Here is a 16,760-nt window from a genome sequence, read left to right on the forward strand (position 1 = left end):
GCCCTCGGCTTTTTAACTCAAGTCCCTGGACTGTAACAGTTTCTAGGACTTCGCTCACAAATGCTGTTTTGGCAGAGGGTGTTTTCAGGGGTATCCTCGGTAGAGCAACGTGTATTGCTTCTGTTTATTGTATCGTCATTGCAAGGTATTCCCGACCATCCTTGCATTTGAGCTGACTGAATTCATTAAATATACAGAGATTACTTTTGCAGTCCTAGTAATTGGGGAGTAACCATTGTCTACAGGAGCCCCAAGCTGACTCAGGATTTCTTCAGTAATCACATGAGCTGAGGCCATCTCTCCCTCGTCTCTGTCCCACCCCATTCCTATCCTATCTTCATCTTTTGCAGTCACAAGGTTAGTCATGGTTTTTCCTGAAGCCTGTCTGGCCTCTGTACTGGTGGAGATGATCTTCCTAGGAAACAAGATTTTTCTGGCACTGCATTAGTGGGAGGTGGGAAGGGAAAAAAGGAAACCAGTGCTGCTTGAGAAATTAGTGTCACACAGTGCCTGTGGATTGCAGGAGTTCTCCATAACTTGTCATTCATTTCTTGATGAAATCTGAACTTCATCTAAACACTTAACACTGTTAAATTTGTGTGCTTGCAGGAACTTTACAGACAGGGATCCCCAGGTGTTTCATTTGGTTTTTCTGTGTTTAATTTGACAAATGCCATCATGGGAAGTGGCATCCTTGGTTTAGCTTATGTTATGGCTCATACTGGCATCCTTGGATTTAGGTGAGTTTTCTTCTTTATTTCTCCCCTCCCCCCCCCCCCCCCATTTTGATAGTACACTGAGAAGCAAAGAGGCCCCAGAGCTGGTGTTATACAATTTCTAGTTAAATCATTTCTGGAGGTTTAGCATTTTCCTGCTACTTGTATATTATTGTTACTCTGTAGTTTGGAGGGATGCTATATAATTTGTATTTTTTATCCAAAAGTGGGACTAATTTTTAAAAATGGAAACTTGACCCATGCTTGTTTATGATAACATTAAGAAGTGGCTGTTGTTGTGTCACATTGGCCAACGTGAATTAAAGTTTATCAGCTATCAGATTACTTACAAATAGCAATTTTGTGAGTGGAAAACACATAATCTTTTCATTTCTCTCCATCATCTCCTGTCCTCCAGCTGTTAGGTAGTCTTATTTCCCTGAGTCTAGGCATGTGTTCTGTGCCTATTCCTTTTCATCTAGACTCAACTCATATGCCAGTTGGCTCAAAATAGGAGACATTCTTGGCTTTTCTGTGTTTCCATAGTACTTGTCTATTCATTCTGTTATTATAATGTGTTGTAATGATTTGTTTGCAAGTTAGTTTCTCTGCTAAACTGAAATCGTTTAGAACTAGACCTAATCCTTAGCATTTAGCAAGTTTGTTTTATCAGTAGAAGCAGACCCATTTTACCAGGAAATTTAAAATGCATAGTCTCATTTAGGTTTATTTTCTGCTTTTATTTTGAATTTCTTGATAAGCGAACCAACTTTTAGGTAACCCAACTTCCTTTTATAATGAGATATATGCACAAACTTTCATAATTTTTTTATTAAAAAAATTTTTTTTGAATGTTTATTATTTTCGAAGGCGAGAGAGAGAGAGCATGAGCAGGGAAGGAGCAGAGAGAAAGGGAGATACAGAATCCAAAGTGGGCTCCAGGCTCTGAGCTGTCAGCACAGAGCCGGACACGGGGCTTGAAGTCACAAACCATGAAATCATGACCTGAGTTGAAGTCGGTCGCTTCAACTCACCCAGGCACCCCCATAATTTTTTTTAAATAAAAAAAAATTTTTTAAGTAGGATCCACGCCTAAGTAGGGCTTAAACTAACCCCCCCCACCCCAAGATTAAGAGTTGCATGTTGTACTGAGACAGCCAGGTGCCCCTCATAATTTTTTGAGTTTTTATTTTATTTCCAGTTAATATACAGTGTTATCACTATATTGCAGTGATTCAACACTTCCTTTACAACACCCAGTGCTCATCACAACAAAATACTCCTTTTTCCCCATCACCTGTCTCACCCAATGCCTACCGCCTCCCCTCTGGTAACAGTTTGTTCTCTATAATTAAGAGTCCATTTTTGATTTCTCTCTCTCTCTCTCTCTCTCTCTCTGGTTTGTCTTGTTTCTTAACAAACATTCATAGTTTTAAAACTTCAAAACTGTATGTGACATCTTAGGCAAGATATAATCACATCTTGTACTCCAGGGTCTTACATGCAGATGTATACCACGGAACATGCCCTCATTGAATCATATCACATTTGCCATTTAGTGATACCAGACTGTTATTTTGTGAGGCTTCAAGTGTACCTCTCAGTTTTGCTACTTAATAACAAGTATTAAGTGGGCCAAAAGTAACTTTTGGCGTACTCCACTAGAGCCAGCTTTCTAGAAGCTTGTTTGTTAGTATCTTCCTGAAAATAAGTAGGAAATTATGCATGTTGTCTCTTTTACCACTTTCAGTAAAAGAATCCCAATTATTACATCGTCTGCACCTTTTCAAATTGTGTCATGAACACATCAACTGTGTTAACTGCATTTGTTTGGTTTGGTGGATGTGTGTGTTTAATGCTAGGAAGTGCAGTCTTAATTCAGTTTTATAGATGAAGGTGGGGTACAATCTTTGGAAGAGAAGAGACAGAGGGAAGGAAAAAGAAGACAATGACGGGGTGCCCGGGTGGCTCAGTCGGTTGAGCATCCGACTTCGGCTCCGGTCTTGATCACTTAGCTCGTGGGTCTGAGCCCCGCGTTGGGCTCTGTGCTGACAGCTCAGAGCCTGGAGCCTGCTTCAGAGTCTGTGTCTCCCTCTCTCTCTGCCCCTCCCCCACTCACACTCCATCTCTCTCTCGAAATAAACAAACATTAAAAAAAGAAAAAAAGGAAAAAGAAAAAAAAGACAATGAGATTCCACAACCAAAACCTCTGGATTTAAAATAGGAAGAAATAGTTATAAAAGGGAAGTATTGCAAGATCACTGAATGGCTGAACCAGCAGTCAGCAGACAAGAGTGCCGAAGGAGGAAATTTGTTTTTGTTTCAAATAAAGTTGGTTTCTTTCTGATTTTTTATTTTTATTTAAAAAAAATTTTTTTCAACGTTTATTTATTTTTTGGGGGACAGAGAGAGACAGAGCATGAACGGGGGAGGGGCAGAGAGAGAGGGAGACACAGAATCGGAAACAGGCTCCAGGCTCTGAGCCGTCAGCCCAGAGCCTGACGCGGGGCTCGAACTCACGGACCGCGAGATCGTGACCTGGCTGAAGTCGGATGCTTAACCAACTGCGCCACCCAGGCGCCCCTCTTTCTGATTTTTTAAAATTTAAAAGCAGTATATTTTCATTTAAATAAAATTCAGTAAATGCAGAATAATATTTTCTTTCTTTAGTGGCCACAATCCAACTCTAAGATCATCCCTGTGAACATTTGAATGTGAAAAAAAAATTGGTTTTTTAAAGAGATACCTCAGAAAAGAAACTTGTGTGGGGTTTGACCATGTCCTCTTTTATATTTTAGTTTCTTGCTGCTGATAGTTGCTCTCCTGGCTTCCTACTCAGTTCACCTCCTGCTAAGTATGTGTATTCAGACAGGTGAGTAAAAATACTCTGAGTCATTTGTTGAAGCAGCTCCTTGAGATGGGAACCACATACAGGATTCGATGTCTCAAATTTAATTTCCAGTAGGCATGCATTATTATTAGATAGGGTGGTTGAAATGGAGAATTTCAAAAGACCAAGATACCCAGTCCTACGGAAGTATCCAAGGACAGAATGGAAGGAAGAAACTTACCTCCCTTTCTCTATAGCACACAGCATAGTTTTCTAGGTTAGGGTAGATTAGTGGAGACACCTGAAAGGTGTTCAAAGGATCCAAACCTTATACTATGGGGAAGCAGTGGACAGGTGTTCATTCTGATTGTTTTCTCTTAGGGTGACTATTTCCCCAAGGAGAACGCCTCTCTAGATCTACTCCTGTCTCCGTAGGAGGCAAGGTCACTAAACCTTGCATTTATTTAGATAGTTGTATATTTTCAGTTGCAAGTCTGGAATAAGATAGTCTTTTTGAAAATGACAGATTTATATGCAATTAAAACAGAATAGATATTTATAAATATTTTTCCATTTGGACTGTAATTCATTCATGTATTAAGTTCTTTTCAGTTGCAATAAGTAAAAGTATATGAATTACAGAACTGCTTTAATAAGGCTTTTCTTTTGGCATTAACAAATATTCTGTATCCATCAATCCTGGTCTTTTTATCTGTCTAGTCTCTTTTATGTTTGGATTAGGTCAGTTTTGATGCCAGATCATGAGTTTAATTCTTCTTCTTCTTTTTTTAATGTTTATTTATTTTTGAGAGAGAGACAGAGACAGAGTGCTAATGGGGGAGGGGCAGAGAGAGAGGGAGACACAAAATCTGAAACAGGCTCCAGTCTCTGAGCTGTCAGCACAGAACCCGGCATGGGGTTTGAACCCACAAATGGCAAGATCATGACCTGAGCTGAAATCAAGAGTCAGACACTTAACCTACTGAGCCACCCAGGTGCCCCATCATAAGTTTAATTCTTACGTGAGTGAATTCACTGTGCTCTATCAGGTTTTGTTGTTTTCAGACTTTAAGAAGCAGAATAGATACATGAAATAGACAGTGGGATTATTCTGGCTGGAACAGGTGAGAGAAGCCCAAAGGTATTTCTTGAGAATTTTAAGACTCTTCCAAGCATACTCCTAAATCCACAACTCTACTCTATTTTGTCCATCTATGCAGCAGACATATCTGCAGATCCTTTTGTAAGTGATTTACAAACCACGGGGCTTCTAAGTCCAAGAATCTGAGGTGGGACTTAGAAATATGTTTTTAAAAGTCCTCCAGGTGATTCTTCTGCAAAACTGGTTTAAGTTCCACAGCTATAATTTGTATCAGTGCCTTTGGCCATCCAACCTGCAAATGTGTGCCTTTCTTTCAAGGGTATTGGGGACGGTGCAGACAGATAAAAAGACCAGGAAAATGCAATATTAATCTGAAAATACAAGTTATTCATAAAGCATCCCAAATTCAGAAATAATAGCACTAAATAAGTGTCATTGTAAATCCTGCTGAACTTGACTGGAATTTTAATGACCTATTTTGAAATTTTTCTTCTCTGTGTGAAAAGATTTATTTACCTAATTATTAGTTTTTAATTTTTTTAGTTTTTAACATCTTAATAAGGTTATTTTATTTTTTTGTTATGGATTCTACTGAAAGAGTAATATGTTAGTCAACTGTGGCAATTATGTCTTCATTACACTTTATTAATTTCACTTATTTGGAAATAATATTCAATTTAGGAAGATTTCTGAGTACTGCTGATTTTTTTTCTCCTTCACTTCATCTATATTTAACTTCAAAATTCTGACACTGTCTGTTGTTCTTTTCTGTAACTTTAGGGCATATGAAACTGAAAACCTGTTTCTTTCTCTCTTTTCTTTTTTCCTTCATTTTTGTAGCTTACTTGGTCCATGAACTAGCTTCTTCATGGTTCTTCATATGCATTGATGCACCTGTCTTTCATTGATTGAATTCCTTCAGTCGTTGTAAAATTCTCTATGGAGGTAGGCTTTTTTTTTTTTTTTTTTAATATTAATACACACATACACACATAAAAGACTGGAGAATAACATGTAGCTAAATTTTCTTCTCAGTGTTTTGGACCATCATTAAGGAGTATTATGCTCAGATCAGATTCATTGGTCAGAGAAAGGGCTGTCGTAAATCTTTACAAAATAAATTCTTCATTTATTTGCCTGGAGTGCAAGAGAAATTTTCATCTTTATAAAAGTAAAGGATTTCTTCACATGAAATTCTGCTGTTTTGGATTATATATAGGGTTTGAGGTCTATGAAGACTTTTTTGGGGAACTGAGGTAGCATATAAGGTACCTTATATCTCTGTAGCCTTAGTTTATCATCTGTAAAATGGTAATGATAATGCTTTCCTTTGGGATTATTGTGAGAATGAAATACAATAATGTATATAAAATGCCAAGTCCTTGGTCAGTGCTAGCTTTTATTATGAGTTCTCACTGATGCAGAACCCTTGAAGATTGCAAGATGTACACACTTCTGCCTCAGAAACAGTGGCGTATTGTGATTCTTTGGGGAAACTTATCTGCTCAGGGAATAAACCCATAGGTCCCCTCCTCTGATCTCCATATCACTCTAAGCAAGAAGGAATGACAGTTGTAGAACTTAGCATGCCAGGACTTACCTGTGTACTGTCTCTCACTCTCCTGTCCACATAGCCCCTTTGTCTAATTGAAGTTTCATGGTATGTTATTACAATCACTGCCTTGCTCCTCCCCTTTATCATCCTACTCCTCTAGCAAAGCTCCAACCATGGTTAAATGCAGTTCTGCCTACTTCACACATGCACCTGTGCAGTAGCATATTCCTGCAGAAAAACACAGCCATGCAGATTGATATCACTATAATTCAGTGTCTGGTGGACCTACGATGCTATTACGCAATCCTTATCTTCAGTGCATTCACTTGCTTACTCTGCTGTCTAAGAGATGAGGTTTTCATAGCTTCTCCTTTGTCTCAAACCTTCACCACATTCTCATTGATTACATTCTTAGTGGACATCCTCACTTTGTACTTCACTGAGAAAGTAGAAAGAATCATAAGCTCTTGCCACTACTTATACCTTTCTATCTTCATTTGTGCCATATGCTCTGTTACCTTGGATAAACTCTTGGTGTTCCTATCTAAGACCAGCTTCCCTACTTATGCTGTGATTTCGTCTGCTCTCACCTGCATCATTCCAGCCACTCTCCCCCATCTCCTGTCTTTTATCATCTTTGTTCCTTTGTTTTCTTCCTATCAGGCTACAAAGAATCTATAATTTATTCCATGTTAAGAACGACTCCACATCCTTCAGTATGCTCCATGACTTCATAGCAAAACTCCTCAAAAGACTTATTTATACCAGATAGTTCCTCTTCCTCTTGTTCTCTTTTGAACCCACTCTAGTTATGCTTTCCTCTATCATTCCACTGAAATTATCGTACCAGCGACTTACAGTTAGTTGCTAAATCCAGCAGTCAGTTGTCATTGTTGACCTCAGTTGACTATTCAGCATTTGACACAGTTGTTCTATCCTGTGTGTAACACTTATTTACACTCTAATGGTTTTCTTCCTGTTTCACTGAATACTTCTCTTTCTTTATGCTGAATCTTCATCTCTCTATCTTCTAAACATTGGAGTACCCCAGGACTATTCCTCTGATCTCTTTTCTTTTCTTCTTCCTCTTTTTTTTAATCTTTATTTATTTTTGAGAGAGAGAGAGAAAGAGACAGAGCATGAGCAGGTGAAGGGCAGAGAGAGAGGGAGACCCAGAATCTGAAGCAGGCTCCAGGCTCTGAGCTGTCAACACAGATCCTGACGCGGGGCTTGAACTCAAGGACCAGGAGATCATGACCTGAGCCTAAGTCAGACACTTAACCAACTGAGCCATCCAGGCACCCATGATCTCTTTTCTTTTGAACTCACTCTAGGGCTCATGGTGACCCTAAAATTTATATTCTTAGCCTGGATCTCTTCCCCTGAATTTCAGTCTCCTATACAACTGCCTCCATGACATCTCCACTTGGATACTACTATATGTCTCAAATTGACCAAACTGTCTGTTTTTGCAAATGCCAATCTATACCTTCCACTGTTTTCTCATCTAAGTAGATGATAGCATCTTCTTTCTAGTTGCTTAGGCCAAAAGTCTTAGAGTTATGGTGAACTCATTTTTTCCCTTCATACTCCAAATGGAAGCTCCAAATGTGAGGAAGTATCCATTCTATACATTTGAAGGTAAAATATTGACACAACATATGAAGACCATGATGAAAAGGTGTAGAGGCTACCATTTGATCCAGTAATTGTACCACTTGGTATATACCTAAATGAATTGAAAACTTATGTTGACACAAAAACCTGCACATGATGTTTATAGCAGTTTTATTCATAATAGCCAGAACTTAGAAGTAACCAGTTGTCCTTCAGTACATGAATGGATTGTGTGGTCCATTCAATGAAATGTTATTCAGTGCTAAAAAGGAATGAACTGTCAGGCAATGAAAAGATATGGAGGAACCTTTGATGCATACTGCTAAGTGAAAGTAGCCAATCTGAAAAGGCTACATCCTATACAATTCCCTCTATTTGACATTCTTGGAACACCTGGCTGGCTCAGTTGGTAGACCATGCAACTCTTGATCTTGAGCTTATGAGTTCAAGCCCCATGTTGAGTGTGGAGCCTAGTTTTTAAAAAATGGCCAATGATATGATATTCTAGAAAAGATAGAACTATGGAGACAGTGAAAAGTCCAGTAGTTGCCAGGGGCTAGAAGAGAAAGAGAAATGAATAGGTAGAGCACAGGGAATGTTGGGGGCAGTGAAACTATCGTATTACACTATAGTAAAGGATACATGTCATTATTTACTTGTCAAAACCCATAGAATGTACAACACCAAAAGTAAACTCTATGGACTTTGGGTAATGACGTGTCAGTGTAGATTCATCAGTTGTAACAAATGTACCACTCTAGTGGGGAATGTTGATGGTGGTGGAGGTTGGGCATGTCTGGGGTTAGGGGGGGTGTGGGAACTCCCCATACTTTCTGCTCAGTTTTGCTGTGAACTTAAAACTGTTCTTAAAAATAAAGTTTATTTAAAAAAATTAAGTAACAAACCCAGAGGAAAAGAGGAAACAGATAATACAGAGACCAGATGAGAATTTAAAAATACTATATTTGATAGCTCTAAAGAACTAAAAGGAGATAATGCATTCTTGAAACAAGGACAGGGAGTTATTTAAAGGGTATAATAGAAAATACAAGAGTCCTAGAAATTAAAAATTAAATTTAAAAGTAATTTATTATTTGAGTTGAAAGAGCTAAGGAAATTCTTTAGGCAGGGGGATGAGAGGAAGACAAGGAACTTGAAAATGGGAGAGAAAAGATAGGAAAATAGAGGATCAGTCCCAGAGGTTCAACATGCAAATAAGTGGAATTCCATAAAGAGAGAAAAGAAAAAATATAATGGTAGAAAAATATCAACAGAATAATACAAGGAAAGTTTGTTTAACTGAAGGAAATTAGCTCATAGATTGAAAGTATCCATTATAATACTTGTAAAATAATTCATACCAACACACATCGTTGTGAAAAATCAGAAACCCAGAAAATATCCTAAAAGCTTTCAGAGAGGAGAAACAAACAAATTTCCATACAATGAATCAAGACTGTAATAGCAAATAGCTTTGCAGGAGACACTATAAATAAGAAGACTATAAAACAATACCTTCAAAATTTGAAAGGAAATTATTTCAGTATAGAATTCTATACCCAGCAAAACTATCATTTAAGTGCAAGGGTAGAATAATAACATTTTCATACATGCAAAGACTCAAAATTATCTCCTGTGCACTTGTACTTAATTAGCAACGGAGTTTGCCGTTTACCAAACTTATGTACTATCAAAGAAATAGGGAATTTAGCACAGAAGAGAAGTAAAGGGAATTCTCAGGACAACTGAGCAGCTGATCTAAGAGCTACCTCCAGATTGGAGTAGTTTTTTTCACAAAGGCACTGTCAGCTTTCCAGGCTATGCTTGCCTTCAGGATTATAAACATGATGGAAACCCTTTTTCTTTTTCTTTTTCTTTTTCTTTTTCTTTTTCTTTTTCTTTTTCTTTTTCTTTTTCTCTTTCTTTTTCTTTTTCTTCCTCTTTCTCTCTTTCTCTTTTTCTTTTAATTTTTCTTTCTCTTTTTCTTTTTCTTTCTCTTTTTCTTTTTCTTCTTTTTCCCCTTAAAAGAATCCCTTTCTCATTTGTCTGTATGGCTCTAATTTACACTAACAGCACCTGAGTAGGTCAGCAGTCAAGCCTGGTTGTCACAAAAGTCTAGGAATCAAATACCAGAATATTGAAACAAAGTATTAACAAGAGAAATAAAAGAAAGAAATGGATTAGGAAATTGTGGAGATTAAGGGAGTTAAAATCAAGAGAAGTTGATGTCTGAATGTGAATAGTAAGAGAGAAGGAGATGTCTAAGGATATCTCCCAGATTTCTGTTATGAGCCACTGGATAATGATAGTGTCCTTAAATGGAGGTAAGAACACAGCAGGAGGCATTGATTCAAAGTAAAAATGAGTTCAGTTTTGGATAGGTGGACTTTGAAGAACATTTGACCCTTGAACAACACAATGGCTTATTCATCAGAGCAACCAACTCTTGATTTCGGCTCAGGTTATGATCCCAGGGTCATTGGGATTGAGCCCTGCATGGGGCCTCATACTGAGTGTGGAACCTGCTTAAGATTCATTCATTCTCTCTCTCTCCCTCTCCCTCCCTCTCTCTCCCTTTCTTTCCACCCCCTCTCTCTCCCTCTCCCTCTCCCTCTCTAATGTTCTCTCCCCTCCCCCTCTGCCCCCTACTCTGCTCATGCTTGTTTTCTCTCAAAATAAGAAAAATAAATAAATATGGACTAGATACAGTAAGAGCTCAGAGGAGGGAGTGATTTGTCTTGTCTGGGTTGGGTGTTGAGGGTCACTAAATATTCCTGAAGGACTGAACTGAAATTTGACTAGGAGACAAGGCAAGAGAGAATATTTCATATACAAAGGTACATACTACATATTTTATTCAAGATACCAAAAATAGTTTACTATTACTTGTGCATGAGGTACAAAAGAGAACAGATAGACAAGTGTCACACCCTAAGGAATTTGGAGTTTTTGCTGAGCCAGTAAGAAGCAACTGAGGTGGTTGAAAAGAGTCCAGGAAGATCCTGGGATTCACTTCTTATTGCCTCCAAAGAGAATTTTGGTCCCTCCTAGAGCCCACTGGGAAAGAGAACAGTCTCCTAACTTCCTCTTCCTAAAGTAAGGTTATAGTGCTTTTATGAGGATTTTAATTCTTAGCAATGATGAGGATATAAATGAGGGGTAAATGTCTCCTTTGTGCTCCCCATTTTTTTTCTTAAACCCTTTAGAGCAACGATTCTTACAACTGTCCATTGCAACACCTTCCTTGAAAAAAAAATTCTAAAGGCTCCCTTTTACTATCTGAAATGAAATTCCTGTAGGTATTATACCTCACCTATGGTGCACTGATTATTTTGTAACTCTGAACAATACATTTAAATTTTTATTTTTGTTCCATGGAGTTTAGATCATGTCCCTTGACTCTCTGCCATGTTATATATTAGCGCGGTGTCCTTTCTCTCACCTGTCATCTCCTATTTCATACTTTCCATATTTCCCTGCTACACCTTTGTATTGTCAAGGTTGATAGTATTTCCTTTCTGTTTTGTAATCACATGTAAGGCATTCATGCTTTATCTGTAAGATAAGTCTAGAAGTTGAAAACTAATGAATAGCACTTATAGGATAAGACTGTTAATGTTGTTCACAGCAGGGCCAAGCAGTATATTGGGGCCCTAGAACTTTCTCTACACATGCAATATCAGAACCTCTGTGCCATTTGAAAGGAGAATGTTTCTAGTATTCTAACATTCTGTTTGCTTTTTCTGCATTGAGTTCTCTGAAATCATGCCACATTTAGTGGGTAAATTGACATTTAATTACATATTGAAAAAGATCGGAAGTAGTGATACAGGGGTACCTAGGTGGCTCAGTTGGTTAAGCTGCCAACTCTTGATTTCAGCTCAGGTCATAATCTCAAGGTTCATGAGATGGAGCCCCGCATTGGGCTCTGCATTGACAGTGCAGAGCCTGCTTGGGAGGCTCTCTTTCTCCTTCTCTCTGCCCCTCCCCCACTCCCTGGTGCACCCATGCCCTCCCTCATTCTATCTCTCTCTCTTTCAAAGATAAATAAACTTAAAAAAAAAAAAAAAAGAACTAGTGATACAGTTGCATAGTAGACACTCAGTAAATGAATGACCTGCACAACACTATTAGGGAGAAAAAGGCAAGAGGAAAATGATGGAAAGCACAAGAAAGAAAAGAATTTCAAAATAATAAGTGCATTGCAAATGGCCAAGTTTCTGAAAGTTGAACTGTATTTGAATAACTCATGTCCCTCAATCCAGATCCAAAGATAATATTGCTGCTGCTGAAACTTGGGCTTTGTACTGTAACCAGAGTTTATTAATTGTCCTATTTCATTGAGGAAAAAATGCAAAGCAGACAGAACACTGGAGTAACTAGCTGGAAATATTCCATGACTTTATGGGAAGCAGCTTTCCAAATGATTCGTGTGGAGGCCAAACTCTTGGTCTAGCCAAAATAGCACTAAAGTGTGCCTTGATGGTACATTAAAGAAGAAATTTTCCCCCAATTTACTTGTTAAGATTTACAGCCTTTCTGCCTCCTCAAAACATAGCATTGATTTCTTTAATATCAAAAAATAATTTCCTAAAATAGATTGCTAATGACTGCTTTCAGTTATTTACTTAAGGAGGATTGGGCCAAGTACTGCTTATATAGTTTCCTGTAAAAGACTGAATTAATTTTATAATTTTCATAATTAATGTTATTCCTATTTTGTAGAATATGCTACTAATGTGACTGGTCATTACCACATCTTATTTTGATATCTCTTAAAACATTTTCACTTTATAAATAAGATATTAAAACATCGATCATATGAAAGAGCAGAAAAATGTACCTTATTTGTAGACCAAATGGTAATAATTAAATTACTAAACACCAGAGAAATTAAAAGTTGCAGCTTAAATAAACCTTATCAGATATTTAGTGGAGAAAATGAAACTATTCAGGGGGGTGGGGGGTATGGTTTTTAAAATTCCACCACTCCATTACAGTCATTGTAGAATATTTGAATTCCTACCCAAAACAGTAAGATAAAGAAGACTACACAATCATTGTTACCAGTTTATAATTCATTGCCTTCTTGTTATGTTTTTTACTTTATAGATCATATCCTCATCCAATTGTTTCAGTCAATATTGAGATTTTTCATGTTATAAACATAGTTTTTAATGGCTACATATTACTCTATCAGGTATACTTAACTATAATTTAACCACTTACCATCGTTGAACATTTAGGTCATTTTTTTTTTCAGTGTAAACCTTGCATATAATGTTTTGTCTTATTTTAGGGTTATTTCCTAAGATGCAAAAACTCCAAGGGGTCCAATGTTATATTTTAAAGGTCCATTGTTCAAACTGCATTCCAAAAGTCACACCAGTTTACACTGTAACCAGCATCTTAACTGCCCAAATGTCAGAACAGAACTTTAAGAATATTTCACTAGAGTTGTTTTGGTTTATCAGTTGAGATGATCCAGAAAACCATCAAAAAGAGAATATGTAGAGATAAAGCACTTGGCTGACTGTGTACATATTTTAGTAAAGCCTCAATGTTAAGCCAGAAGCCATTATTCATATCCGTGATGTCTTAGACATGGGAAAATGCTTCTAATTTTTGCAACATAAAAGAAGTATGATGACAGTGACAAAACCGAATGGCTAGCCAGACATGCTGATCTGAAAGATAGAGTGAGGATTTGAACATTGTACGCAGTTTCCATTTAGACGTCTCAGTGTTTTTCACTCTGAATTTGGGAGTTTGCTGTATTTAGACATATTTTTGTAAAACTAGAAAGTAACAGAGAGCAAGTTTGAGATTGCTAAAATGTATGTCACTACTGTCAGAGGTTGCGATTACATTTATCTTTATTGAGCTATTAGTTTGATTATATTTTCTGTAATAATAAAGGTTGTGTTGTAATATAAAAATTAAGAATAAGTGTTTAATTTATTTAGGTAATTAAAATACAAATTCTTTTTGGAGTCTTACAGTGTTACAATTTTTGCTTATGGGAAAGTTACTTGCTTTTCATGTTTACTAAATATGCAACCTATACTTGTTTTCCGCTGTTCAAAAGTGAAACAAACCTTAAACTTTTCGATCAGTATCATCTTGGTAACTTGCTCATTGACCGAGAAACTCTACATAGGTCATTCTAAAAGCAAATTATTCAATATATTCCCATTTGTGACTCTGAAAACCCTCTTTGCTTTAAATTCTTAGAAGGGAAGTTTTTCTTAAGAAAGAACGGATAATTTTAACTATAACATAAAAGAAGGGTGCTAAAATTGAACAACGATGTTCCTTTAATCTCATGCTTCAGTGAGAGATCAGAGCCCTTCTGGAGACTTGGTTTACATACACATAATATTGAACCAAATTACCTTCTCAATGTCAAATTAGATAGAAGCTAACATTTAGATAGTTTTTCTGGTTTAATATATATACACCTAGACTTTGGAATGTTAAAGTTAAGGAATAACCCTATATAACAGTATAAATATTTTAATAATTTGTTTAGGAAAATTAAAACAAACTAGTAAAGATTTATTGATAAAAATAATTATTAATTTTTGTGATGCGATACCCTTTAGAATATGTTTATATGGAAAAAAGAATTTTGGCATTTCACATAGGAGGAAAATTTTCCAGTTCTTAGTTTTGTAACTCTGCTTTTTAATTTTTATGTTCTAACATATATCCAAAATCTACCCATGTGAGATTATTGTAGAAGTCTTTCATTGTTAAAGCATAAAAGTTCCTACTTATACACATTATATATCCCAAGTTCAAAACTAAATTCTTTGTTCACTGTGTTTAGCAGTCTGAAAATAGATGTAAAAAAAAACAGCTGTGACATCTAAAAAGTTTCTAAATTCTTTGATCAACTCTAATAATAGATTAAAATTAAAAATTTTAATTTTGCAATTAAAAATGTTTAAGTTTTTGTTCTTAATCAGTACAACTTATTTTTTCAACACTTTTATTTTCTTTCTGATTTTGTAGTCATAACATGTAAAAGTCATATATGGTTTTTAAAACACTTAACCTTACACACCTGGTGGTCTTTGTGTATAAAAGTACAGCGGAACGTTTTGTTAGTGACAATCGAAAGAAGACTTGTGTGTGTCTTGAGAGAATATATTAAAACTTGGTTTAAGAAATGATGAGCCCGGGCACCTGGGTGCCTCATTTGGTTAAGTCTGACTCTTGATTATAGCTCGGGTCATAATCTCACGGTTTGTGAGATCAAGCCCCTTGTGAGGCTCTGCGCTGACAGTGTGGAGCCTGTCTAGGATCCTCTCTCCCTCTTTCTCTGTGCCTCCCCAGCTCATGTTGTCTCTCTCAAAGTAAATATACTTCAAAAAAAAAAAAAAAATGCTGAACCATGTCTTTGACTCAATAGGAGATGTTGCTGTACCAAGACTTAACTATCTGCCAGTCTGCTTCTTTTTAGTGTAAGCATTATAGAATTAAGCACTTTTCAAACTATAGGATTACACAAATGTTTTTACTTCTCTTATTTTTACTGGTGGTGTCATTAGTTAGAACATGAAACTATATAGGCTAAGGACAAATTTGGTTCTTTTTTGAGCCGTTTAATTTTCATCTTTTCTGTGACCACATTTCTTGAACGTGTGGACTGAAAATGTAATTTTATACCCTTTATACCCTTTTATGATGAAAAGAGAAAGTGTATGCCCTACTAATGATGGGTAAGAAAAAGTTGAAGGTCTCGGAAAGTATGATAGAACTTTCATACTTTATCTAACCTTATTTACATATGCAGTTTTCATAAATGATTGCCAATGAAAACCTACTCTTGGTTAGTGTAGTATGCAAATAGTGTGTAGGGAAAAGAGAGGTTCTTCTCTTTTTTTAATGTTTATTTTTGAGAGAGAGAAAAAAAGCAGGGATGGAGCAGAGAGAGAAGGAGACAGAGGATCCAAAGCAGGCTCTGCGCTGACAGCACAGAGCCCAACATGGGGCTCGAATCCCAAACTGCGAGATCATGACCTGAGCCGAAGTCAGACGCTTAACCCACAAAGTCACCCAGGTGCCCCTCAGAGAAGTGGTGTTCTTCTTGAGTAATTAGTGTGTTTGAACTAATGCAGCCTGGGAGGTGGTCAGATAACCTTGGGATTTGCTAAGTTCTACTTATTTTAAGAAGACTCCATCCTTAGAGACTGTAAGTTGTCAAAAGTCCCTCAGAAGTGGTTACTTCTGCTTTAAATTTAGTGTGACCATCCAGTAGCTATAAGGTAGTAGTGGAATAGCTTCCTTCCTTCCCTTTAAAACTTGGCACACAAATAGTTTTGTGTAAAAGTAAAAAATTATAATGTCTCTTCACAGCTGTGACATCTTATGAAGATCTTGGACTCTTTGCATTTGGATTACCTGGAAAGGTAATTTTTTTTTTCTTTACTGTCTCCAAAATCTATACAGGCATTTTTTCCCTTCCATTTCTAATTAAAAGAGACAAATATATCCAAGAGAAAGAAATTCAGGGGAATGAAAGGAAATGAAGGAAGACAGAATGGTGGGAACAGGAAGAGAGAGAGAAGGAATCTCTCTTTCTATGTGCTTCTGGAATCAATAAATTTAACACTTAAATCTATTTTTCACCCTAATGAAGGAGAGGGGTGATGTGAATAATTTTAAAATTGTAACAATGACCTGTTTTAAGTTTTTTTAAATTAATTTTGGCAACATTAACTAATCTTCATAAACATAGGGGAAAAAAAGAAGCATAGAATTAAGATTATAGCATGACTATAAAACTAATCATTAGATTATATCATTTATAAGCTGAACAATGCGAAAAGATTATATAGCTATTCCCTCTTTTATAGGTGAGGAAATTAAGGCCCAGAGAAATGAAGGGGCCTATTTGTCCACAGTTACTTAAAGCTAGTATTACGTTGTAGA

At 36.7% G+C, this 16,760-nt stretch overlaps 1 protein-coding gene across 6 annotated transcripts in view; it reads left to right on the forward strand.

Moving 5' to 3' along the window:
- Positions 1-16,760, forward strand: part of SLC38A6 (solute carrier family 38 member 6) — a 75,907-nt gene that overhangs the window by 1,083 nt on the left and 58,064 nt on the right. For 5 of the 6 annotated variants that reach the window (XM_053224521.1, XM_027065862.2, XM_015071825.3 and 2 more), the window contains exons 2-4: positions 610-740; positions 3,515-3,588; positions 16,185-16,237. In XM_053224521.1, coding sequence (XP_053080496.1) covers positions 610-740; positions 3,515-3,588; positions 16,185-16,237 — 258 coding nt within the window. The remainder of the gene's footprint in view (positions 1-609; positions 741-3,514; positions 3,589-16,184; positions 16,238-16,760) is intronic. The other variant, XM_053224523.1, reaches the window with a different exon arrangement.

The sequence above is a fragment of the Acinonyx jubatus genome, chromosome B3 (genome assembly GCF_027475565.1).
Source record: "Acinonyx jubatus isolate Ajub_Pintada_27869175 chromosome B3, VMU_Ajub_asm_v1.0, whole genome shotgun sequence".
Classification (NCBI taxonomy): Eukaryota; Metazoa; Chordata; class Mammalia; order Carnivora; family Felidae; genus Acinonyx; species Acinonyx jubatus.